This window comes from Balaenoptera ricei, chromosome 12 (genome assembly GCF_028023285.1).
Source record: "Balaenoptera ricei isolate mBalRic1 chromosome 12, mBalRic1.hap2, whole genome shotgun sequence".
Classification (NCBI taxonomy): domain Eukaryota; kingdom Metazoa; phylum Chordata; class Mammalia; order Artiodactyla; family Balaenopteridae; genus Balaenoptera; species Balaenoptera ricei.
Genome location: NC_082650.1, coordinates 79,404,351 through 79,431,519, shown reverse-complemented (window position 1 = coordinate 79,431,519; position 27,169 = coordinate 79,404,351). Strand labels below are relative to the sequence as shown.

The 27,169-nt window shown below is 37.7% G+C and overlaps 1 protein-coding gene across 1 annotated transcript in view; it reads left to right on the top strand.

Annotated features, from left to right (window-relative positions):
* Positions 1 to 27,169, top strand: part of BCKDHB (branched chain keto acid dehydrogenase E1 subunit beta) — a 235,886-nt gene that overhangs the window by 63,294 nt on the left and 145,423 nt on the right. The window contains exon 7 of the mRNA XM_059941750.1: positions 24,654 to 24,751. Within this exon, the coding sequence (XP_059797733.1) occupies positions 24,654 to 24,751 (98 nt within the window). The remainder of the gene's footprint in view (positions 1 to 24,653; positions 24,752 to 27,169) is intronic.

Below are 27,169 nucleotides of genomic sequence, written 5' to 3'. Positions count from 1 at the left end.
TTCTTAAAAAGATTAATTTTTCTCATTATAAAGGTATTGCATGCTCTACTGGCAAGCTTTGATGCTTAACAAGCCACTTATTGGCTTAAATCAACTTTCTGTACAGCTCATGTACAGGCCAGTGATACAGGCTGAACTCACCTGGATAGTTCAGGTTTCACCTGGGCTCCGTCACAGGTCTGCCATGAGTTGCAAGTCAGGTGTGGGTTGGATTTGCTGATCTTAATTGGGCTATCTCAGGTATCTGGAGCTGTGGTTGGTGATCTTTGGTCTTCTTGTCTCTCATCCTCCAGCAGGTTAGCTTGGACTTGTTCACATGGTAGAAGCAGATGTCACAAGGGACCAAGCACAAGCATGCAAGGCTCTCGAGTCATAGGCTAGGAACTGGCACACAGTCTCTTCTGCTAGAGTGTGTTGGCTAAAACAAGTCACAACGCCAGCCCAAGTTCAGAAGGAGGGCAAAGAGATTCCATCTCTTCATGGGAACAACTGCAAAGTCACAGTGCAAAGGGTGTGGATACAGGTTAAAGGATTATGGCTATTTTTCAAGCTTTCATATGTGTTTGTTGAAACTCCTGTAAAGTACAAAAGCGATGATAAAAGGGGCTCATAAATCCATTCTCTGACTACTGTTGACTTTTTGTTGTACGTACTGCTAGACTTTTATCTACAAGTTTAAACATTTTATTACTGTCAATTTATTTCAGTTTTCATTTATTTGATTACAAGTGACCTTTTACCTTTCATGTTTTTTAATTTCATATTTGTTTATACTGTATGAATTGTTCACATAGACTTAAGTCTTAACCTTGTGGAGTAGCACTTATTGTAAATTTAAAATGAGCACAAAATGCAGCAAATAGATTATTATTCTATTTTGTGGTGAGAAGGCCTTGATCTAGTATTGAGTAGCAGGAAGAATCAGAACGTTTGCAACTTGAAGTGCAAAATTACCTTTGAATTTGTTTATATATCTTCTGTGATTGACCTGATAAGTTGAAATATTCATGGAATAGAACCCTGTGGAATTTTCTTATACTCTGGCACATTCTTTATATTGTTCATTCACTTCTTTTTTTAAAATTTATTTATTTAATTTATTTATTTTTGGCTGTGTTGGGGTTTCGTTGTTACCCACGGGCTTTCTCTAATTGCAGCGAGCAGGGGCTACTCTTCGTTGAGGTGCACAGGCTTATCATTGCGGTGGCTTCTCTTGTTGTGGAGCACGGGCTCTAGGCATGTGGGCTTCAGTAGTTGTGGCACACGGGTTCAGTAGTTGTGGCTCGCGGGCTCTAGAGCACAGGCTCAGTAGTTGCGGTGCACGGGCTTAGTTGCTCCGCGGCATGTGGGGTCTTCCCGGACCAGGGCTCGAACCCGTGTCCCCTGCATTGACAGGCAGATTCTTAACCACTGCGCCACCAGGGAAGCCCTGTTCATTCACTTTTCAGGATAATTTTGGACATGAAACAGATGTCTGTTTTTCATCATTGGCTTAATCCAACTGGATATATTCTTAATGCCTGAGTTTATACTACATGATAAAGAGTGATGTATTTTTTTGGTTTTGTTTAATACAATTTAATATCATGAATCATGCACTCTTTGTAAAAAGTTCAAGTATCACAAAGCTATAGAATGTGTATAGAATAAAGAGTGAAAGTTCATTTTTCCCTACCCAACTACCCAACTTCTACCCAACTCCTTTCCTCAGACCTTTTTCTATGCATTTATCTTTATATATATGTGAATGTATAGAGCACACTTACATATAAACAGAGTTGTGTAAGATCATACTATAAACATTGTCCTGCAACTTGGCAAGTCTTTTTCCATGCATTTACATTTATACAAATATGTGACTATATAGAACATATATACACAAAGAATAAAAATAAGCATGTTATAACCATTCTGTAACTTGCTTTTCTTACCAATTTATTTTGGATACATTTTCGGTGTCAGCTCACAAAACTTTAGCTGAGCTTTACCTTATAAAGTGTCTTGGGGTGTACCATAATTTATGTTTTCTCCTATTATGCATCGTCGAGTTGTCTCTAAATTTCTGCCCATTCTAAACAGTGTTGAGGTAAACATCCCTATTTATATATATTTGGGCATGTGGAAGGAGAAAATGATAAGCCTGTGTTTTTTGTAGTGTAAACTTTAAAACCTATATTTCTTAATTTTATTATTTTCTGTAAGCCTCTTATATACTTTGATTAAGCTCTGAGTAATAAATAATTGATTAAGGCAGACACTGCAAGTGTCCAAATGGCAGCTAGTGAAAAATTGGAAGGATCCGGTATTACTGACACAGATATTGTGGGGAGACAAGGCTCAATTTGTAACTATTTATAGCCTGAAAGCTAAAATTGAAAGCTGGAAATATTTGTAAGACATTTACTAAGAATAAAAGCCTTGCATTTTTGTTCTCTTGTGTATCAGAATTTTGCCTATTCTTGTATTTTTCAAGCTTTTTTTTCTGTATTCTGTTATAAAAAGTGTCTTTTTAGTCTGTTTATTAGAAGTCCCCCTTGAAAGAACTGGATCTTAACAGTTTAATGTTACCTTCTGGTAAATGTCACCATTACATCTATACCCATAGGCTGGTTGTCATTGAGAGCAGCATTTATCCTATTATTTGGAAATATTTATGTTTATTTCCAAAGATAAATTATTTGGAAAAATATACATAGTTAAAAAAATTTTTTTTAAAAAATAAATTTATTTATTTTTGGCTGTGTTGGGTGTTCGTTGCTGCGTGGGCTTTTTGTAGTTGTGGCGAGTGGGGGCTACTCTTTGTTGTGGTGTGCAGGCTTCTCATTGCGGTGGCTTCTCTTGTTGCAGAGAACGGGCTCTAGGCACGCGGGCTTCAGTAGTTGTGGCGCATGGGCTTAGCTGCTCTGCGGCATCTGGGATCTTCCCAAACCAGGGCTTGAACCCAGGTCCTCTGCATTGGCAGGCGGATCCCTAACCACTGTGCCGCCAGGGAAGTCCCTAAAGTTTTTTTTTTTTTTTAAAGTGGGCAGAAAACATTAGAACATTTTTTCCCCTATTCTTTACATCTTAACTCTAATGATTCTGCTTTTCCAAGAACATGGTTGTCTCCATTTATTCAAACTTTTTATGTTCACGAATAAATTGTGTAGATATTTCCATTAGGTTTGGCACATATTGTTGTTAGGGTTATTACTAGGTTTTTCATATATATATATATTTTTTTTTTTTTGCTATTATGGGTAGGATATTTTTCCATTACATATTTCTGATTGGTTATTACTGGTATATAGAAAGCTATTGATTTTGTATGTTAGTATTGGCATTTGGAGACCTTACTCAATTCTCTAATGATATTTCAGTTAGTTATCTTAGATGTTCTAGGCAGAAAATCTTATCCTCTATAGCTAATGATAGATATAGTTCTTTTCTTTTTTCCAATAATTGATGAGACATTTCTTTTTTCTTTATTAGAACTGTCTCATCCTTTTTAAAAAAATTTGATTGAAGTATAGTTGATATACAATATTATGCAAGTTACAGATGTACAGTATAGTGATTCACAGTCTAAATGTTATACTCCATTTAAAGTTATAAAATATTGGCTATATTCCCTGTGTTGTGCAGTATATCCTTGCAGCTTATTTTATACATAATAGTTTGTACTTCTTAAATGTCTCATCCTTTCTTAACTTGGAACCCATTCGGTACTTTTTATCTCTAAGTCACGGGCTCCTTCCTCCCATTTCTCCCAAGGTGTTGAATTTTATCAAATTCTTTTTAGCTGTCTGATGAGAGGATTATGTGGTTTTTCTTCTTTCATGTCTTGATGGTGTGAATTTCATTAACATATTTCCTAATGTTGAGTAATTCTTGTATTCCTGGGATAAATTCTACTTGATCATGATGCATTACTCTTTCAACTTACTGCTGGATCCAATTAGAAGATTTTAAAAAAGACCTTTATGTTCATAAATAAAATTAGACGATAGTTTTCTTTCTTGTATGTGTGAGCATGAATGTATATTTATATGTAATATTGGTCTGCAGCTTATCCTTCCTTGTGGAATGAACTGGGCTGCTTTCTTTTTCTGTGCTTCAGACCGGATTGAATAACTAGGTATTATCTGTTCTATAAGGTTTAAGATAATTTGCTTATAAAACTGTCTGTTTCTGGTGCGGGACATCTTTTACTTCCTTTTCAGTATCTTTTCTGGTTGTTGGTCTACTGTCTATTCTATTCTTGAGTAAATATTGGTCATCTATATCTTTTTGTAATATCATATATTCTCTCTGGATTTTCAAATTTAGTAGCATAAACTTTTCTTCACAGTATCATTTGATTAAATATTTTAATACCTATAAAATATTTAGAATAATGCCTGACACATAACAAATGCTTAATAAATGATAGTAGCATATTAAAAAATGTTTCTACAGTTATTATTATTATTATTATTTTTAAAATTTTACTTATTTATTTATGGCTGTGTTGGGTCTTCGTTTCTGTGTGAGGGCTTTCTCTAGTTGCGGCAAGCGGGGGCCACTCTTCATCGCGGTGCACGGGCCCCTCACCATCGCGGCCTCTCTTGTTGCGGAGCACAGGCTCCAGATGCGCAGGCTCAGCAATTGTGGCTCACGGGCCCAGTTGCTCCGCGGCATGTGGGATCCTCCCAGACCAGGGCTCGAACCCGTGTCCCCTGCATTGGCAGGCAGACTCTCAACCACTGCGCCACCAGGGAAGCCCCTATAGTTATTATTTACCAAGCTTCAATAATTTATTTTAATATGAACACCGTAAGCGTAAGCCTTTATTTAGAATGTTGGGCCATGAGCACACTCAGAAAGAGTGTTCTAATTCAGGAGAGAGAGCGGGGTATAGGATTTCTTAGAGCTTTAGCAAGAGAGGGCAGCCAACGAGCAGCCAGTTTCAGGAATAATTGGTCCAAAATGGTTTCCAGAAGGGAGAGGAATCATTCTTGTGATTTTTGTATCTGTTGGTTGGACAATTCAGATTTTATAAGAAGGTGAGAAGGAATAGTTGCTAGGTACACGGTAACATGAGGGCCACTGTGGAATGTTTTTAGCCTGTCAGGGATTCTTACAAAGATTATTTAGGATTTATAACATATCCCAGCATACTTGGATGCACATCATATCATGTTAAACCAAGCCAGAGTCCTCTTAATTACTTCTTAATTACAGGCAGTTCCTAATGTGTTTCTCAAAATGTGAACCAAATCAGATGTCTGAAAGTCAAAGATTGACTTGCATTTAATAGAGTTCTTTATCAAGAGAGGAAATATAAAAATTCCAGTTTGAACCTCACCTTTTAGATATAGTTGTCAGTGACATAGTTACCAACATTATATATATGTCTCTTTCTTTTTTTTCTTTTTCTTTCTGAATTGAACAATTCAAGTGACTTAAATGCATCAAGCATCCAAGTGAGGTGAAAAATTTGTGTGCAGTGTACCAAATGATTTCTTTGTTGATCTCAGTTTTACAGTATTTTCTCTGGTGGCATCAGTGTGTTTGTTTTCCTGTTTTTTACTTACAAAATATTGAGGGCAAATATAATAGTAGTATAGAAACATTGCTATCCATTGTCACGATATTATTAATGATATTATTAACATTGTCAAAACTGAACTATTGACTAACATATAGGGATGTTTTGAGCTGACGTTTTCATAGTTGATCTATAGAATTTCAAATTTGGAGTAAAAGGCACACAAAAAGCCCTTTTGGGTTTTTCTTTTTTTCTTTTTTTTTGGCCACACCACGTGGCTTATGAGATCTTAGTTCCCCGACCAGGGGATTGAACCCGGGCCCTCGACAGTGAAAGTACAGAGTCCTAACCACTGGACCACCAGGGAATTCCCAGGTTTTTCATTTTCAATATATATAAGTGTGTGTTGAGCAAAAGTTGAAGCTGTGTAAACCGAGGTCTGCCCATGCTAATAGGTTAGATAAGTAGGAAACGTTAAACTCTTAAGGCCATTAGGTTATTTAGGAATTTTTGTATATATTTACTTTTCACAGATAGAAATAGAGTTGTCAGGTTTGTAAAAGTTACAGTTGGGGAATTTTTCTCAATTTGAAACATTCATTAATATTTTCTTTATTCTTTCAGCATCTTTCAGTGTTGTCCTTGAATTTATGGATTCTACCTAATTTATCTTTATGTCAAGCACTGAGTATGTCTTGGGGTCTGAAATGATTATTAACTAAATGATATTTGTCTTTCTTAAATCGCTGGACTACAAATTATAGTTTCTGCCTGTATAAGTATGCCCAGAATCCTTAGTAATTTGGTAGTTTTAATCCATGATTTGATATAAAGGAATTTATGTAAAAGAAAAATATAGATTTCTAACAGAGGGGTGACATACAGTCATTCACAGAGGCACGTACTGGGTTGATATGTATGTGGAGATTTTAAAGAATACTTGATTTATGGAATAAAAAACCCAACTAGTGTATAAATTTGAGAAAATGGGAGTGATTTGCTGCAGGTGAGTGAGAGAATTCTAGATTTAATAGTTGATTGGTCTGAGGAAAAACAACATTTATTTATTCTTAGGATTGCATTGTCAATTTTTAAAAAATATGGCAAACATAACATCCTCTTTCTTAAAATACGTAGTTGTTGCTATGATTTTTAAGGCTTATGGTGAAGCTCAAGCTTGATATGTGTTCAAATTTAATATTTCTATGGAAATCGACTTTGGACAGATTTCCTCACAGTGTAACATAGTGGTTATCCGCTTGGATCCCAAAGTTACCACTTACTATTTTACAACTTTACCAAGTTACTTAATATCTCTCTGCCTCAGTTTTCTTATCTGTAGAATTGGGATAAATCTAATATCAATCATGTTGATTGTGAGGATGAAAGGAGATGATACATTTAAGATGCTTGAAACAGGGACTTCTCTGGCGGTCCAGTGGTTAAGACTCCGCGCTTCCACTGCAGGGGGCACGGTTCGATTCTGCATGTCGCATGGCGCAGCCAAAAAAAACAACAAAAAAAAGATGCTTGAAACAATGTCTGGTTTATAGAAAGGGTTTGATAAATAGTAGCTTTTTTTGTTGTTATTACTCTATTGTGGTTTCCTTTATTTCTTATCAAAGGTGACTTTTTCTTCTCTTAGTGCTATTTATAAGGTAAGTCTGTTGCATATTTATCAGATGGCTCTCATCTCCATACTTGTCCTTCTCTGTTCTCCTCTGTAGTACCTGGAAAGGGGTTGGAAATTAGTAAACTGTATTTTCTTGGCGTCCTGGCGATCTGAGTTTCAGCGAGAGTCTGTCGATGGACAGTACGTGCGCTTGTTGAGAAGGTGGGATGAAGGTGGAGAGGTAGGAGGCCATTGTAGTTTTGGCGGCGTCTCCGGTCGTGGCATTGACGAGACTCTGCTCTCGTTCTGCAGCCTGGGTGTCGGCAGCCTGGACGGGCCTTTAGTGGGGACGGTCCTGCTCAGCAGCGGCACAAGGTGGTTCCAGCACCGTCAGTGGCTCTTGTGGGTGACGGGGGCCAGCCCCGAGGTGGTATCTGTTTCCCGATCTCTGAGTTGCATTATTTCACCATTTGCTACAGCAGCCTTTCCAACATCTTCCTAACAGAGTCCCTGAATTAAATTCCTCTAGAGAAGTTCGTTTTCCTGATTGGATCGTGGTTCAACGTCAGTAGCTACTCTTCAGCGTCACATACGCAGGGGTGAATCTTGCAGTCTGATAGATGTATCACATAGTTCCAATGTGTCTTTCTTATTCTCAGAAGTATTGTTTTTTTTGTTGGTGTGTTCCAGTGATTTTTTTTTTTTCTGTCCATTCTTTGCATTTAGGAAGTCAGTGGATAAGAGCTAATGTTTGGGAATTGTACTGATATTTATTTATTTATTGATGTATAGTTAATTTACAATATCATGTTAGTTTCAGGTGTACAGCACAGTGATTCAGTTTTATATATTATATTATATTACATTATATTATGTGTATATAAATATATATTCTTTAGATTCTCTTCCCTTATAGGTTACTACAAAATATTGAGTATAGTTGCCTGTGCCATACAGTAGGTCCTTGTTGGTTATCTATTTTATATATAGTAATGTGTACATGTTAATCCCAAACTCCTAATTTATCCCTCCCCCCACTCCCCTTTTCCCTTTGGTAACCATAAGTCTGTTTTCTATGTCTGTGAGTCTCTTTCTGTTTTGGAAATAAGTTCATTTGTATCTTTTTTTTTTTTTTGATTAGATTCCTCATATAAGCAGTATCATATGATATTTATCTCTGTCTCGCTTACTTCACTTAGTCTGATAATCTCTAGGTCTATCCAAGCTGCTGCAAATGACATTATTTCATTCTTTTTTTGTGACTGAGTAGTATTCCATTGTGTATATATATATATATATATATATATATATATATACCATAGTTTTTTTATCCATTCATCTGTTGATGGACATTTAGGTTGCTTCCATATCTTGGCTATTATAAATAGTGCTGCTGTGAATGAGCTAGCTCAGTATTTAAAACAGCCTGTTTTTGATTCTTGCTTCTAAAAGATTGCTGAATTATGATTCTCCACTTTCTCCACCATTCTACCCAATCACAACCACTTAGGACCTAATTGTTAAAAGAGTAGTTCTCTGGCATCTCTGAAATTTTATTCTAAGCTGTGAATACCCATTCTGTAGGTACTGGTACTAGTTGACTATTTTGAGATTTGTGCATGAGTAGGTAATAGTGGCCACTGGATAAGATGATTGCAAGATGCTATTGATTTTTAAGCCACATTCCAGTTTCAGAGATGTTAAAATGTGAGGTGTAAAGGACATATTAGAATCAATGAAATACAGTACCTTATACTGAGTCAATGACTTTAAAACATTAAAGTATTATTATAGATATTTTCTACATCACAGTTTTGTATCTTAAGTCCCTCAGTTTCCATAAATACAGTATTACCTGTGAGGAGCTATTAAATCAATATCGAGGTAGCTTGAAAGCCCATACCTATCTTTTAATTTCTTAATGGATTCATTTAAAAAGTGCTGCATCACCGATGTGCTTGGTGACACAGAAAATGATATTCTGTAGAGAACATGTACACTGACAATTTTAAGTCAAAAAGTGAGCGGGCAGAATTAGATTCTGAAAGTAAAAGAGTTTGAGGAATAGCTTAACTAATTTTGCTTATATTTTGTTATAATGTATATATAAAGGTGATATATAATATCCATGTCTGATTAAATCTAAAATTTTTCTTTCAATAAGAATGAAATAAAAATTCTAAATGTTCTGTCAGTTTAATTGGCAGTTTTTTCTTTCTCAGTGGTTCATAAAATAATGGTGATTTTACAATTGACTGTGAAAATTAATATGTTCTTTTTCTACGTACACATAATTCTTTTTGTTAGGTGATTTTTTTTTTTTCTCTTTTAAATTCTCGACATGCTGATGGAGAATGGCTTTAAAATAATGCCACTCAGCATTCCATTATTTCTTTGCCATTTTGCCAGTTTATCTTGTTAGAATCTATATAAATGAAGTTCATTTGTGTCTCCTTGCTATATAGAAAATGTATTGGAAACTATTTACTAAAGGAATTCTAGTATCTTAAACATGGAAAATGGACAATTGCTAGTAAAATGGTTGATGGGCATTTTACCCGTCTTACCCATGGGAGAACTTTTGCTAAGTTAGTCAATGCTGCGCAGTAGAGAGTACATGAGGAAAAATAACCCTGAAGAGTAATTGCAAAGATTGCACAAGGTGTGTTACAAGTGTGGTTGAATTTTAGCATATACACTAAGTATACTGATGCACATTGTGAAATGATATCCATCTCCTAAAAGGTTTTCTGTTACATTAAATGAGACAGGAAAATGTAATGAGGCTAACTTCGAAATTGTGTAAGGCAGCGGTCCCCAACCTTTTTGGTACCAGGGACCAGTTTCGTGGAAGACAGTTTTTCCACGGACCGGGGGTGGGGGGCGTGGGGGTGGAGGAGGATGGGGGTGGTCCAGGAGGTAATGCGAGCAATGCTTTGCTCACTTGCCCGCCGCTCACCTCCTGCTGTGCAGCCTGATGCATAACAGGCCGTGAACTGGTACTGATCCATGGCCCAGGGGTTGGGGACCTCTGGTGTAAGGAATATGATGGTTGCTTTATCACGTCTTTGCTTTTGAGCTATATGTTTGCAAATGATTTTGAGAAGAAATCTAATTTGTCTCATTGTGCCCAAGTACTGGAAATGTGGGATTTTCAAAATAACTAATTATCAAAGAAAAAGAATTAGCATGCATTTGAGTTGCAATGGGTCCAGGACTTTTTGTGTATCACCTTAGTATAGCTATTCAGTTAAAAATATTGGGTAAATTTTTTTTTTATTTTTCAGTGATAAGACAACATGCTCTCCTGAAACAATTACACTTGTAAAAACATTTGAAATCTCAAAATCATATCTTATCTGTAAAAGGTAGTGCGAGAAGTCTCCTGGACACATGTAAGATATTTGCTGATTCTAACTTGATGGTGTATTTATATTTAGACAGTTTGATGGGTTATTGGTTTTTATTCAGTGGTTAAGAGTCTCTAGCAAAAAGCTGATGGGCATGCAAACACAGATACTAAATTTGTGTCTTCACATCTTCATGTCATTGGATAGTCAGAACTCGCTTCAATTCATCCAGATAGATCAGGAGGTCACAAAAACAACACCAAATGCAGCTGCACTTCTTTTATAGCTGGATAGCTTTATTAATATCCTTATTTTCTCTCTTTGTACTAACATTTCCACACACACAGCTTGTTTTACAAGGCACTGTCAATCTACAGTGCCTGTATTATGGCTTGTATAAGCTCAGTTTCCCATAGTTGGTTTTCAGGGACATTTCTAATTTGGTGTACCTGCCCAACGTATCATGCTTTAATTTCCCCAAATCTATGTGAGGCTTGCTAAGGTGGGCCAGCTCCTTCTAAAAAAATTAATATTAAAAATTTCATTAAATGTTTCATTTTGAAATATGTCCAATTAGAAAGGTTGCAGAAATTGTACAAAGAATTCCTATGTACCCCTCTCTCAGCTTCCCTGGTTATTAACCTCATGCGTAACCACAGCAGTAATGATCGAAACCAGGAAATTAGCAGATACAATACTGTTAACTCTGCTACACACATGATTCAACTTTCATTAATAGTCCCACTTACTTTTCTTTTGGCCGCCCACATGGCATGCGGGATCTTAGTTCCCCGACCAGGGATCGAACCCACGCCCCCTGCAGTGGAAGCGTAGAGTCTTAACCACTGGACCGCCAGGGAAGTCCCCACTTATGTTCTTTTATGGATCAAGGACCCATACAGAATCTCCACTTATTGTTACCTTTCCCTAGTCTCCTTTATTTTGGGACAGATACTTTCTCTTTTTGTCTGTCATGATCTCTATATTTAGTCCGCTCTCTTGTAGAGTGTCTTTCTTCATGATTAAATTCAGGTTATGCCTGTATTTTGTCAGGAATCCATACAAGTGATGCTGTGCCCTCTCAGAGCATCCGGTAGGATGACACATGGTGTTCTCTGCTTACTCGTTTTGACTTTTCCATTCGTCATACATGGTACCCCACTGCTTAGAATGCCAACTTTTTGCCTCTGTGCATCTAATTATATTCATTTTTCAGGACCTACCTTTTCTTGTGGTTTTCTCTATTTGCTCCAGCTCATCTGCTTTCTCACTTTTCTGCAGTCCTTTTTGCCTTAAGGCCGAGGTTATCATCTGGCTATGACCTTCAACCACTGTGGCTCCCAGGACACCTCTCTGATTACTCCCTTGTGGTATTGAGACTTATTATACCCATTTATGCTGTCCACACATGCTCCCAGTAATAACCATGGCTTCAGTAATATCAAAGCTTAGCACCTAATTTTATTTATGGAAAGTTAATTTTATTTTCTAATTAGATAGTAATATTATATTAATATTATAACAAATATATTGACAAATATAGACAAATATTATAAACCAATATTATAATAGTATGTTGACTTTCTAATGTAGCCTGTTAATCTTTAGATCTTCAGTAATTTGAGGGGCAGAGGTCAGGGGAAGATTGGGTACAACAGTATTTGGCGAGTAATTTTATTTTTTTTTATTTTTAAATTTTTTTTAACATCTTTATTGGAGTATAATTGCTTTACAATGGTGTGTTAGTTTCTGCTTTATAACAAAGTGAATCAGTTATACATATACATATGTCCCCATATCTCTTCCCTCTTGCATCTCCCTCCCTCCCACCCTCCTTATCCCACCCCTCTAGGTGGTCACAAAGCACCGAGCTGATCTCCCTGTGCTATGCGGCTGCTTCCCACTAGCTATCTATTTTACATTTGGTAGTGTATATATGTCCATGCCACTCTCTCACTTTGTCCCAGCTTACCCTTCCCCCTCCCCATATCCTCAAGTCCATTCTCTAGTAGATCTGCATCTTTATTCCCCTCTTGCCCCTAGGTTCTTCATGACCATTTTTTTTTTTTTTTTAGATTCCATATATATGTGTCAGCATATGGTATTTGTTTTTCTCTTTCTGACTTACTTCACTCTGTATGACAGTCTCTAGGTCCATCCACCTCACTACAAATAACTCAGTTTCGTTCCTTTTTATGGCTGAGTAATATTCCATTGTATATATGTGCCACATCTTCTTTATCCATTCATCCGATGATGGACACTTCGGTTGCTTCCATGTCCTGGCTATTGTAAATAGAGCTGCAATGAACATTTTGGTACATGACTCTTTTTGAATTATGGTTTTCTCAGGGTATATGCCCAGTAGTGGGATTGCCGAGTCGTACGGTAGTTCTATTTTTAGTTTTTTAAGGAACGTCCATACTGTTCTCCATAGTGGCTGTATCAACTTACATTCCCACCAACACTGCAAGAGGGTTTCCTTTTCTCCACACCCTCTCCAGCATTTATTGGTTGTAGATTTTTTGATGATGGTCATTCTGACCGGTGTGAGATGATATCTCATTGTAGTTTTGACTTGCATTTCTCTAATGATTAATGATGTTGAGCATTCTTTCATGTGTCAGTTGGCAATCTGTATATCTTCTTTGGAGAAATGTCTGTTTAGGTCTTCTGCCCATTTTTGGATTCGGTTGTTTGTTTTTTTAATGTTGAGCTGAATGAGCTGCTTGTAAATTTTGGAGATTAATCCTTTGTCAGTTGCTTCATTTGCAAATATTTTCTCCTATTCTGAAGGTTGTCTTTTTGCCTTGTTTATGGTTTCCTTTGCTGTGCAAAAGCTTTTAAGTTTCATTAGGTCCCATTTGTTTATTTCTGTTTTTATTTCCATTTCTCTAGGAGGTGGGTGAAAAAGGATCTTGCTGTGATTTATGTCATAGAGTGTTCTGCCTATGTTTTCCTCTAAGAATTTGATGGTGTCTGGCCTTACATTTAGGCCTTTAATCCATTTTGAGATTATTTTTGTGTATGGTGTTAGGGAGTGTTCTAATTTCATTCTTTTACATGTAGCTATCCAGTGTTCCCAGCACCACTTATTGAAGAGGCTGTCTTTTCTCCAGTGTATATACTTGCCTCCTTTATCAAAGATAAGGTGACCTTATGTGCATGGGTTTATCTCTGGGGTTTCTATCCTGTTCCATTGATCTATATTTCTGTTTCTGTGCCAGTACCATACTGTCTTGATTACTGTAGCTTTGTAGTATAGTCTGAAGTCAGGGAGTCTGATTCCTCCAGCTTTGTTTTTCTTTCTCAAGATTGCTTTGGCTATTTGGGGTCTTTTGTGTTTCCATACAAATTGTGAAATTTTTTGTTGTAGTTCTGTGAAAAATGCCAGTGGTAGTTTGATAGGGATTGCACTGAATCTGTAGATTGCTTTGGGTAGTAGAGTCATTTTCACAATGTTGATTCTTCCAATCCAAGAACATGGTATATCTCTCCATCTATTTGTATCATCTTTAATTTCTTTCATCAGTGTCTTATCATTTTCTGCATACAGGTCTTTTGTCTCCCTAGGTAGGTTTATTCCTAGATATTTTATTCTTTTTGTTGCAATGGTAAATGGGAGTGTTTCCTTAATTTCTCTTTCAGATTTTTCATCATTAGTGTATAGGAATGCAAGAGATTTCTGTGCATTAATTTTGTATCCTGATACTTTACCAGATTCATTGATTACCTCTAGTAGTTTTCTGGTAGCATCTTTAGGATTCTCTATGTATAGTATCATGTCATCTGCAAACAGTAACAGCTTTACTTCTTCTTTTCCAAGTTGGATTCCTTTTATTTCTTTTTCTTCTCTGATCGCTGTGGCTAAAACTTCCAAAACTAGGTTGAATAATAGTGGTGAGAGTGGGCAACCTTGTCTTGTTCCTGATCTTAGTGGAAATGGTTTCAGTTTTTCACCATTGAGGACGATGTTGGCTGTGGGTTTGTCATATACAGCCTTTATTATGTTGAGGAAAGTTCCCTCTATGCCTACTTTCTGGAGAGTTTTTATCATAAATGGGTGTTGAATTTTGTCGAAAGCTTTCTCTGCATCTATTGAGATGATCATATGGTTTTTCTCCTTCAATTTGTTAATATCGTGTATCACGTTGATTGATTTGTGTATATTGAAGAATCCTTGCATCCCTGGAATAAACCCCACTTGATCATAGTGTATGATCCTTTTAATGTGCTATTGGATTCTGTTTGCTAGTATTTTGTTGAGGATTTTTGCATCTATGTTCATCAGTGATATTGGCCTGTAGTTTTCTTTCTTTGTGACATCTTTGTCTGGTTTTGGTATCAGAGTGATGGCGGCCTTGTAGACTGAGTTTGTGATTGTTCCTCCCTCTGGTATATTTTGGAAGAGTTTGAGAAGGATAGGTGTTAGCTCTTCTTTAAATGTTTGATAGAATTCACCTGTGAAGCCATTTGTTCCTGGGCTTTTGTTTGTTGGAAGATTTTTAATCACAATCTCAATTTCAGTGCTTGTGATTGCTCGGTTCATATTTTCTCTTTCTTCCTGGTTCAGTCTCGGAAGGTTGTGCATTTCTAAGAATCTGTCCATTTCTTCCAGGTTGTCCATTTTATTGGCATACAGTTGCTTGTAGTAATCTTTCTTGATCCTTTGTATTTCTGCAGTGTCAGTTGTTAGTTCTCCTTTTTCATTTCTAATTCTATTGATTTGAGTCTTCTCCCTTTTTTTCTTGGTAAGTCTGGCTAATGGTTTATCAATTTTGTTTATTTTCTGAAAGAATCAGCTTTTAGTTTTATTGATCTTTGCTGTCGTTTCCTTCATTTCTTTTTCATTTATTTCTGATCTGATGTATATGATTTCTTTCCTTCTGCTAACTTTGGGGTTTTTTTGTTCCTGTTTCTCTAATTGCTTTAGGTGTAAGGTTAGGTTGTTTATTTGAGATGTTTCTTGTTTCTTAAAGTAGGATTGTATTGCTCTAAACGTCCCTCTTAGAACTGCTTTTGCTGCATCCCATAGGTTTTGGGTCGTCGTGTTTTCATTGTCATTTGTTTCTAGGTACTTTTTGATTTCCTCTCTGATTTCTTCAGTGATCTCTTGGTTATTAAGTAGTGTGTTGTTTAGCCTCCATGTGTTTGTATTTCTTACAGATTTTTTCCTGTAATTGATATCTAGTCTCATAGCATTGTGGTCGGAAAAGATACTTGATACGATTTCAATTTTCTTAAATTTACCAAGGCTTGATTTGTGACCCAAGATATGATCTATCCTGCAGAATGTTCCATGAGCACTTGAGAAGAATGTGTATCCTGTTGTTTTTGGATGGAATGTCCTATAAATATCAATTAAGTCTATCTTCTTTAATGTATCATTTAAAGCTTGTGTTTCCTTATTTGTTTTCATTTTGGATGATCTGTCCATTGGTCAAAGTGGGGTGTTAAAGCCCCCTACTATGATTGTGTTACTGTCGATTTCCCCTTTTATGGCTGTTAGTATTTGCCTTATGTATTGAGGTGCTCCTATGTTGGGTGCATAAATATTTACAATTGTTATATCTTCTTCTTGGATTCATCCCTTGATCATTATGTAGTGTCCTTCTTTGTCTCCTGTAATAGTCTTTGTTTTAAAGTCTATTTTGTCTGATATGAGAATTGCTACTCCAGCTTTCTTTTGATTTCCATTTGCATGGAATATCTTTTTCCATCCCCTCACTTTCAATCTGTATGTGTCTCTAGGTCTGAAGTGGGTCTCTTGTAGACAGCATATATACGGGTCTTGTTTTTGTATCCATTCAGCCGATCTATGTCTTTTGGTTGGAGCATTTAATCCATTTACATTTAAGGTAATTATCGATATGTATGTTCCTATTCCCATTTTCTTAATTGTTTTGGGTTTATTATTGTAGTTCTTTTCCTTCTCTTGTGTTTCCTGCTTATAGAAGTTCCTTTAGCATTTGTTGTAAAGCTGGTTTGGTAGTGCTGAATTCTCTTAGCTTTTGCTTGTCTGTAAAGATTTTAATTTCTCCGTCAAATCTGAATGAGATCCTTGCTGGGTAGATTAAGCTTGGTTGTAGGTTTTTCTCCTTCATCACTTTAAATATTTCCTCCCACTCCCTTCTGGCTTGCAGAGTTTCTGCTGAAAGATCAGCTGTTAAACTTTTGGGGATTCCCTTATGTGTTATTTGTTGGTTTTCCCTTGCTGCTTTTAATATTTGTTCTTTGTATTTAATTTTTGATAGTTTGATTAATATGTGTCTTGGCATGTTTCTCCTTGGATTTATCCTGTATGGGACTCTCTGTGCTTCCTGGACTTGATTAACTATTTCCTTTCCCATATTAGGGAAGTTTTCAATTATAATCTCTTCAAATATTTTCTCAGTCCCTTTCTTTTTCTGTTCTTCTTCTGGGACCCCTATAATTCGAATGTTGGTGCATTTAATATTGTCCGAGAGGTCTCTGAGACTGTCCTCAATTGTTTTCATTCTTTTTTCTTTATTCTGCTCTGCAGTAGTTATTTCCACTATTTTATCTTCCAGGTCAGTTATCCGTTCTTCTCCGTCAGTTATTCTGCTATTGATCCCTTCTAGAGAATTTTTAATTTCATTTATTGTGTTGTTCATGATTGTTTGTTTGCTATTTAGTTCTCCTAGGTTCTTGTTAAACGTTTCTTGTGTTTTCTCCTTTCTGTTTCCAAGATTTTGGATCATCTCTACTATCATTATTCTGAATTCTTCTTCAGGTAGACTGCCTATTTCCTCTTCATTTGTTAGGTCTGGTGGGTTTTTGCCTTGCTCCTTCATCTGCTGTGTGTTTCTCTGTCTTCTCATTTTGTTTAACTTACTGTGTTTGGGTCTCCTTTTTGCAGGCTGCAGGTTCGTAGTTCCCGTTGTTTTTGGTGTCTGTCCCCAGTGGCTAAGGTTGGTTCAGTGGGTTGTGTAGGCTTCCTGGTGGACGGGACTAGTGCCTGTGTTCTGGTGGATGAGGCTGGATCTTGTCTTTCTGTTGGGCAGGTCCACATCTGGTGGTGTGTTTTGGGGTGTCTGGGGCCTTATTATGATTTTAGGCAGACTCTGTGCTAATGGATGGGGTTTTGTTCCTGTCTTGGTAGCTGTTTGGCATAGGGTGTCCTGCACTGTCTTTGCTGGTTTTTGAGTGGAGGTGGGTCTTGGCGTTGAGATGGAGATCTCTGGGAGATTTTTGCTGTTTGATATTACATGGAGCTGGGAGGTCTCTTGTGGACCAATGTCCTGAACTTGGCTATCCCACCTCAGAGGCACAGCCCTGGTGCCTGGCTGGAGCACCAAGAGCCTGTCTTCCACACGGCTCAGAATAAAAGGGAGAAAAAAAGAAAGAAGAAGATAAAATAAAATAAAATAAAGTTATTAAAATAAAAAATAATTATTAAGAAAAAATTTTTTGAAGTAATAAAAAAAAAACCACGGACAGACAGAACCCTAGGACAAATGGTAAAAGCAAAGCTATACAGACAAAATCACACACAGAAGCATACACATACACACTCACAAGAAGAGAAAAAGGGAAAATATATATATATATCGTTGCTCCCAAAGTCCACCTCCTCAATTTGGGATGATTCGTTGTCTATTCAGGTATTCCACAGATGCAGGCACATCAAGTTGTTTGTGGAGATTTAATCCGCTGCTTCTGAGGCTGCTGGGAGAGATTTTCCTATCTCTTCTTTGTTCGCACAGCTCCCGGGGTTCAGCTTTGGATTTGGACCTGCCTCTGCGTGTAGGTCGCCTGAGGGCATCTGTTCTTGGCTCAGACAGGACGGGGTTAAAGGAGCAGCTGCTTCGGGGGCTGTGGCTTGCTCAGGCCGGGGGGAGGGAGGGGTACGGAGGAGGCGGGGTGCGCCTGCGGCGGCAGAGGCGGCGTGACGTTGCACCAGCCTGAGGTGCGCCGTGCGTTCTCCCGGGGAAGTTGTCCCCGGATCACGGGAGCCTGGCAGTGGCGGGCTGCACAGGCTCCTGGGAGGGGCAGTGTGGAGAGTGACCTGTGCTCGCACACAGGCTTCTTGGTGGCAGCAGCAGCAGCCTTAGCGTCTCCTGCCCGTCTCTGGGGTCCGCGCTGATCACCGCGGCTCGCGCCCGTCTCTGGAGTTCGTTTAGGTGGCGCTCTGAATCCCCTCTCCTCGCACACCAGGAAACAACGAGGCAAGAAGAAATCTCTTGCCTCTTTGCCAGGTCCAGTCTTTTTCCCGGACTCCCTCCCGGCTAGCTGTGGCGCACTAGTCTCTTCAGGCTGTGTTCACGCCGCCAACCCCAGTCCTCTCCCTGCGATCCGACCGAAGCCCGAGCCTCAGCTCCCAGCCCCGCCCGCCCCGGCGGGTGAGCAGACAAGCCTCCTGGGCTGGTGAGTGCTACTCAGCACTGATCCTCCGTGCGGGAATCTCTCCGCTTTGCCCTCCGCACCCCTGTGGCTGCGCTCTCCTCCGTGGCTCCAAAGCTTCCCCCCTCCGCCACCCACAGTCTCCGCCCGCGAAGGGGCTCCTAGTGTGTGGACACCTTTCCTCCTTCACAGCTCCCTCCCACTGGTGCAGGTCCCATCCCTATTCTTTTGTCTGTGTTTTTTCATTTTTCTTTTGCCCTACCCAGGTACGTGGGGAGTTTCTTGCCTTTTGGGAAGTCTGTGGTCTTCTGCCAGCGTTCAGTAGGTGTTCTGTAGGAGTTGTTCCACATGTAGATGTATTTCTGATATATCTGTGGGGATTAAGTTGATCTCCGCGTCTTACTCTTCCGCCATCTTGAAGCTCTCCTTGGCGAGTAATTTTAAAGTGATTGCTAGAAGAAACTGCATTAAGTTTTCTTGTTCATATATTCTTATCTCTGACATCAGTGTTAAAAGTAATTGTTACCGTAGAAGTGAAAATTACCAAAAAGTATGACCATAATTAATACCTTCAAAGTTGAAAGGAGTATTCAGTAAAATAACCATTGTAACATAGAGATTAATTTATGGTTAAATACAGCAAACGGTAATAGGAATAAGAATGTTCCTGAAGTGAAAACTTTATAGTCTTAATGACTGTACCATTGAATTATTTTAAACTGTAAACCTGTTTTCTTCCTAAGGACTGAAGGAACATCTATAGCAGTGAACTTAATGTGGCCTCCTTCTATTCCTGTGATTTGGCAGGTAGACACAGGCTGCTTTCCACAGTTTACAAGTGGGAGCCTGGGGCACAGAAGTAACATGATGCTTTGTCAGAGATGAGCAAATGAGATGCAGAGACGGGGCTGGGACCGGGCTCTTCGGTGGGTGAGTTTGCCCACCCTGCCCCATTAGACTGTAAATTCTGGCCAATGAGGGAGGCTTCCTCAGGTGTGGAGACTTTGAATCTGCTGTTAGTAATCAAGCAGCGTGAAGTAGAGTAATTTAGAAATACACTTTCTTTTTAAAAAGAACATTTATGCTTTATCACAGCATCATGTATAATGAAACATGATAAAGCCCTACTGAGCTTGACATCTATGAGGAAACGAGCAGTACTTTGGATTAGTGCCAGGGCAGAGAAATGACCCTATTATCTCTGTAACGGTAATACTGTGCCTCACAGGGAAACTTACATCATCAAGAGTGAGTTGTTATTCTCTAGCTGATTCTTTCTACACCAGTTACTGGTATATTAAATCAGAAGGCATTGGAAAGTTCTTTCAAGGGGCTTGGGAATATAATTCAAAGGTTTCAGTATTCACCTTGACCTGAAACATCATGTAAATCTGTGTTTACACGTTTATAGATGTGTACACACACACACACACACACAAATTTCACACCCCCATTTCTTTGTACACACCTCTTCTTTCTACATGAAAGACCTCCTTTATTTTCTCTTGTGTTAAGTACTTCTTCATCCCTAAGACCCCTACCAGTTGTTCCCTTGTTGGTGATGAAGACACCTCGATCTTACAGTCAGGTTGTTGCCTCCCTCTGTCTTTCCTAGAGCAGGTTGTCCTCACTGCTACATCATGTTTTTATTTGTTTGCTGATCATCTCTTTCCATCTTTTTAACTCCCAGTTGAGTGTGTGCTTCTTAAGGGCAGGAACTGCCTTTTTCATTTCATAGTCTAGCCTCTTGCATGATGTCTGCATATACTGGGTACACAATGACTATTAAATGAATAAGTATATATTATACATAGTACACATTATACATATATCTAATTTATACACTCTGCCATATTTTCAAAATGTGTTTAAGATGACTTGTAAGCAATACAACAAATTAGAAGAGAATTGGAAGGAAAAAAAGGAAGAGAATGGGAAATAAAAGGGGCCAGGCATGAGCTAATTCATGCCATGAGTCTGTCGGTGTATATGTAATATGAATATAAGTGCATTTGCAATTACAAAGGAAGCATATCTGTGGAACTTACAATATATATTTAAAAATCTATCTTGTCTGATTTTCGAGCAAAAAGTTACATCTTTTTTATTTTGGCCTTGGAAAGCTCTCTCTCTTTAAACCCACACATTTTTTTCAACGTCTCTGATGCTGAAGGGTTTCTCTATGGGATGCTCATTAGTGCTAAGATTAGAATGTAATCAGCATGTGGTAAAATGGAGTGGCTCAGTGAGCCCCACTGCTGTGAAAACAGGAATCCGTACTATGACTGCACAGAGGCCCTTCAGCTCCTGAAGTTTCATGCTGTAACTCCTCTTACCTGCTCTCTTTCATAAAACATTATACATGATGTAGGAATGACTATTTGATAATAACCTGCTCTTGGAATAAATATCTTTTAAGTTAACAAAACAAAAATGTACCTGGGAATTATAGCTTGCTCCCTAGGTGACCTGTTTGCCAAGTTTAAATAAATGCATATATTAAAATGCTGCTCTGAACATTGGGGTGCATGTATCTTTTCAAATTAGTCTTTTCATTTTCTTTGAATATATACCCAGGAATGGAATTGCTGGATTATATGGTAGTTCTGTTTTTAGTTTTTTGAGGAACCTCTGTACTGTTTTCCATAGTGGCTGCACCAATTTACATTCCCACCAACAGTGTACAAGGGTTCCCTTTTCTCCACATCCTCACCAGCACTTGTTATTTATAGACTTTTATTTAAAATACTTTTTAACTGAATGAAAGTTATTTTAAATTCTATAGTGCTTTACACATTTCAAAAGTTTCACACACACGATTTCATATAATCCCATAATAACCCTTTTTCCCCTTCCCCTGTATTGCCCCTCTCCCCACTGATAACCACTAGTTTGTCCTCTGTCGGTGAGTCTGCTTCTTTTTTGTTTTATCCACTAGTTTATTGTATTTTTTAGATTCCATATATAAGTGATATCCTACAGTATTTGCCTTTCTCTGTCTGACTTATTTCACTTAGCACAATGCCCTCCAAGTCTATCCATGTTGCTACAAATGGCAAAATTTCATTATTTTTTATGGCCGAGTAGTATTCCGTTGTATATATATACCATAGTATTTTTTATCCATTCATCTGTTGATGGACTCTTAGGTTGCGTCCATATCTTGGCAATTATAAATAATGCTGCTATGAACATTGGGGTGCATGTATCCTTTCTGTCTTTTCAAATTAGTGTTTTTGTTTGTTTGGTTTTTTTTGGATATAGACCCAGGAGTGGAATTGCTGGGTCATATGGTAGTTCTATTTTTAGTCTTTTGCAAAACCTCCATACTGTTTTCCATAGTGGCTGCACCAGTTTACATTCCCACCAACAGTGTAGAAGGGTTCCCTTCTCTCCACATCTTTGCCAGTATTTGTTATTTGTGTTCTTTTTGACGATAGCCATTCTGACAGGTATGTGGTGATATCTCATTGTGGTTCTGACTTGCATTTCCCTGATGATTAGCAATGTTGGGCATCTTTTCATGTGCCTGTTGCCCATCTGTATATCTTCTTTGGAAAAATGTCTATTCAGGTCTTCTGCCCATTTTTTAATCAGTTGGTTTTTTTTGTTGTTATTGAGTTGTATGAGCTGTTTATATATTTTGGATATTAACCCCTTATTGGTCATATTATTTGCAAATATTTTCTTCCATTTAGTAAATTTTCTTTTCATTTTGTCAGTGGTTTCCTCTGCTGTGCAAAAGCTTTTAATTTAATTAGGTCTCATCTGTTTATTTTTGCTTTTGTTTCTTTTGCCTGAGGAGACAGATCCAAGAAAATATTCTGATTTATGTCAAAAAGTGTTTGGCCTGTGTTCTCTTCTGGAAGTTTTATGGTTTCCAGTCTTACATTTAGGTCTTTAATCCATAAAATTGCACTTTTATTTTCCTCCTCTCAGGATTAAATTTATGCAAAGCTAAGGAGTGATTTTTTGGGTTCGTTTAAATATAAGACTCTTCTTGAATCTCGTTCTTGGCATGCTTTTTTTTTTTTTTTTTTGGTGGAGGACTAAGCTTTGTTTGCCATGTTGTCCCTTAATTAATTATTAAAGTGATGAGGTCTTATTATTCTGGGTAATTTACTGAATACAATGAAACAGTTAGTCACTCACTGGCAGTTTTTCAAAGGAGGTGGGCCAAGATGCCAACCCATTTCTGTTGGTGCGCCAGCCCTTAGAGCGGTGTGTTCCAGGGATTTGCTAATTACCAGCTGGCAGCTGATTTATAACACAAGGCAGGAAAGACAAGGCTCTTGAATGGTGGCCGCTGACTCACAAGCAAGGCGGAGTGTGTCCTGGCTTCAAGCCTTGTCTTTCAGTGTGCAGATCTTGCTGCTTGGAGAAAGAAGACTTGATGATGGCAAGGAGCACGCTTGCCAGAGGTTATCAGCATTGTTCTTGACCACCGCTTTGGTTTAGCAGCTGAGAACTGCTAAGTAAAATGTGTTATTCCAGTTGAACATGTCTGTCTTCCTATTTGTCAGTTCCTTTGTCCATCCATCCATATATCCATTGGTCCATCCATTCATCCATCTAATACTGGATTTCAGCCATCAGTGAACGGGCTATAATTAACCTCTGAATGCACTGTTTAGAATTGAGGTTGGGAAACATTTTCTGTAAAGGGACAGATAGTAAATATTTTAGGCTTATAGGCTATACTGTCTCTTACAACTACTCAGCTCTGCTGTTGAAGGGCAAGAACAGCCACAGATAACATGTAAATGAATGGACGAGGTTGTGTGCCAATAAAACATCGTTTACAAAAGTTGACTTGCCCACTCCTGGTTTAGATAGTTGGAAGTATCTGACTCAACATAGTTTGTGTGCTACACAAAAAAACTTAAAAAAAATGCTTTTAATGCTTATATGTTTTCTTGAGGTTAGACTGTACATTTTTGTTTTTGTTGTTGTTCTTGTTTCCTCTGGACCACTAGGGAAGTCCCTTATATGTTTTCTAACAGCTATGTGTCAGGTTTCTTGGCTTAATTGTCATCTGTGTTGAGGTTTACCCACAAAAGTAGTTTTATAGGTTTTACCATTTTGTTACTTAATTAATTTTATTTTATTTAAACATATACATGACATAAAGCTTATTCATCTCTCTCTGGCACTGGTTATAGAAAGGTCATTGGATTGGAAATACACAAAAATACAAGGAATAAAATTTTCTACCATATCACTGATAACAGCACCATTAAACGTGATAGTTTTTACTTACAAATATGATTTAAAAAACTATACTTTTGATATGAAAACATGACCAAGATATATTGCTAAGTGGAAAAAGGAGATTATAGAAGGGTTCTAAATAATGTGTGCAGCGTGATTATATTTGTGGAAAGAAAACAAGATTTACATATGTCTATGTTTGAACTGCACAGGTCCATTATACCCAAATTTTTTTCGATAGTATATACTATCGTACTATAAGAACCCCTTTTATTAACGTCTTATGTTAGTATGGTACACTTGTTACAATTAATAAACCAGTGTTGTTACATTATTATTGTCTAATGCCCAAGATTATTAAGATTTTCTTAGTTTTTCCCTGAAGTCCTTTTTCTGTTCCAGGATAGCTGATTTGATGGTAGTTTTTCATCTGTGTAGTAATGTCATATAATAAATGGTATTTCTGTTAAAAATAACTTACGGAATTTGGGGGAAGAATAAACACAATAAAGCTTTGCCACAATGAGGTTCTTGTATTCTTTTATGCACAAATGTCACATGTGAAAAAATAATTAACCTTGCATTTTTTTCCTTGTTTTGTATTCAGTGGAACAGGTTCCCATAGAACCATACAACATCCCCCTGTCCCAGGCCGAAGTCATCCAAGAAGGGAGTGATGTCACTCTAGTTGCCTGGGGCACTCAGGTCAGTAACCGTTATAGCAACTGGTAACGTCCCTCTTGTGTTTGGAAGCCCTCATTTTAAATTCTGATTCTATGAAGCATTGAAAATGTCTTCCTTATATCTCGAATTTAAGTCTTGTTTGATGCTACATCTGTATCTGGTACTGATTTCTGACTGAAGGTGAGATGCCTTTTCAGTCGTATTAAAATTTACATGCATATGGTGAAGCCATTAAAAATATGTTGAGAGTTTACAAAAACGTATTAAAGACATGTTCTTTTGAAGCATGCACTACGTATTCGCACTACTTGTTGCTGCTTTTGACATACTATCTTCTTATTTTTTTTTGCCATTATTATTATTTTACTGAAAGAAAGATTCTTTACATTCTGTAGTGCTTTTACAGTTTTCAAAAGTTTCACACACATGATTTCATATAATCCCATTATAACCCCTCCTTTTCTTATCCCCCATCCTTTTATTGCCCCTCTCCCCTTCCCTTTCCCCACTGGTAACCACTAGTTTGTTCTCTGTATCTGTGAGTCTCCTTCTCTGTTGTTTTATTCACTGGTTTGTTGTATTTTTTAGATTCCACATATAAGTGATATCCTACCGTATTTGTCTTTTTCTTTCTGACTTACTTCACTTTGCATAATGCCCTCCAAGTCTATCCATTTTGCTGCAAATGGCAAAATTTCATTCTTTTTTATGGCTGAGTGGTAGTCCATTGTATATATATATACCACGTATTCTTTATCCATTCATCGGTTGATGGACACTAAGTTTGCTTCCATACCTTGGCACTTGTAAATAATGCTGCTATGAACGTTGGGGGCACGTGTATCTTTTCCAGTTAGTGTTTTTGTTTCTGTTTTTGGACATATACCCAGTAGTGGAATTGCTGGGTCACATGGTAGCTCTATTTTTAGTCTTTTACAAAACCTCCATACTGTTTTCCACAGTGGCTTCACCTATTTACACTCCCACCAACAGTGTAGGAGGGTTCCTTTTCTTCACATCCTTGCCAACATTTGTTATTTGTGTTCTTTTTGGTGATAGCCATGCTGACAGGTGTGAGGTAATATCTCACTGTGGTTTTGATTTGCATTTCCCCAATGATTAATGATGTTTTTCATCCCCTCTGCTGCCATCTCTCGTGATTACTTTGCTGGCTACATGGACCTGCCAGTGGTCCAGCCTCATTATTCCATACCTTTCTCTTTTCAATTGAACTGATGATCTATTTCAGTTTTCCCCAGAGCTTATTATCATATCACTCTGCTTCCAAACTTTTAAGCTCAGGACTCTTTCTCTAGCTGTAGACTTCTATCTCTCCTTTTAAAGAAATGGTCAGTTTTTCTTTTTTCTGTGTAAAAGAAATACTTGCTTATTTTAGAAAATTTAATACCACATAATATAAAGAAGATAATGAAAATCATTTGCAATCCTACAACCTCCTACACTCTTCTCCATTTGATTTTTGGCTTGGAGAGCTGTAGTCTTTGCGGTTTCTCACCTCCAGTGAGATAATCATACTGCCTGGAGAGTCACATCCGATGATGGTGCCCACAGTGGTTTTTGCAAAACTTTTCTGCTCTCCTTGAGTCCCTTTTAAAAAGCCCACTCTCAAATCAACTACATTCCAATAAAAATTTTTTAAAAAAGAAAAAGAAAAAAAAGGCTCAGCATGTGTCCTTGTCTTTCTTTTTAATAGGGAAGTTAGAGTGTATTCAACACTAATTCCCCCAGCTCGCTTTTCCTTCACACTTACCACTTCTGCTGCCAATCCTTGCCTCTTGTCCTTTTGTCTTCCAAGAAGTGTCTGGTTTTCACAGCTACTTCTCCAAATCTGTTTCAGAATGTATTCCATTTCTTCTCCAGGACTGTGATTCATTAGCTGGTCCCTCTCTCCTGCGTCTTCAGTTTCTCCTTTTCATGTCCCTCTTATTAAAAAAAAGTGTGTCCTACCAAAGGTAAAATAGATAGCTAGTGGGAAGCAGCTGCTTCACGCAGGTAGATCAGCTCGGTGCTTTGTGACCACCTAGAGGGGTGGGATAGGCAGGGTGGGAGGGAGAGGCAAGAGGGAGGAGGTATGGGGAGGTATGTATACATATAGATGATTCACTTTGTTATACAGCAGAAACTAACACAACATTGTAAAGCAATTATACTCCAATAAAGATGTTAAAAAAAATAAAATAAAAAAGTGTGTCTTTCTTCTCTATTTAAAAAATACCTTTGCTCTATCCTACTTTCCCCTTAAATAACAGTGTATCTCCCTCCTTTCTTTTATCACTAAACTTAAACAACTATTTTCTACTACCTGTATTTAATTCCTTCACTTCCTTATGTTCTTTTTTTTTTTTTTAACTCATTTACCTTATGAGTTCTGTTCCCAGTAGTTAAAACTATTTCTGCTAACATTGCTAATCTTCTAAT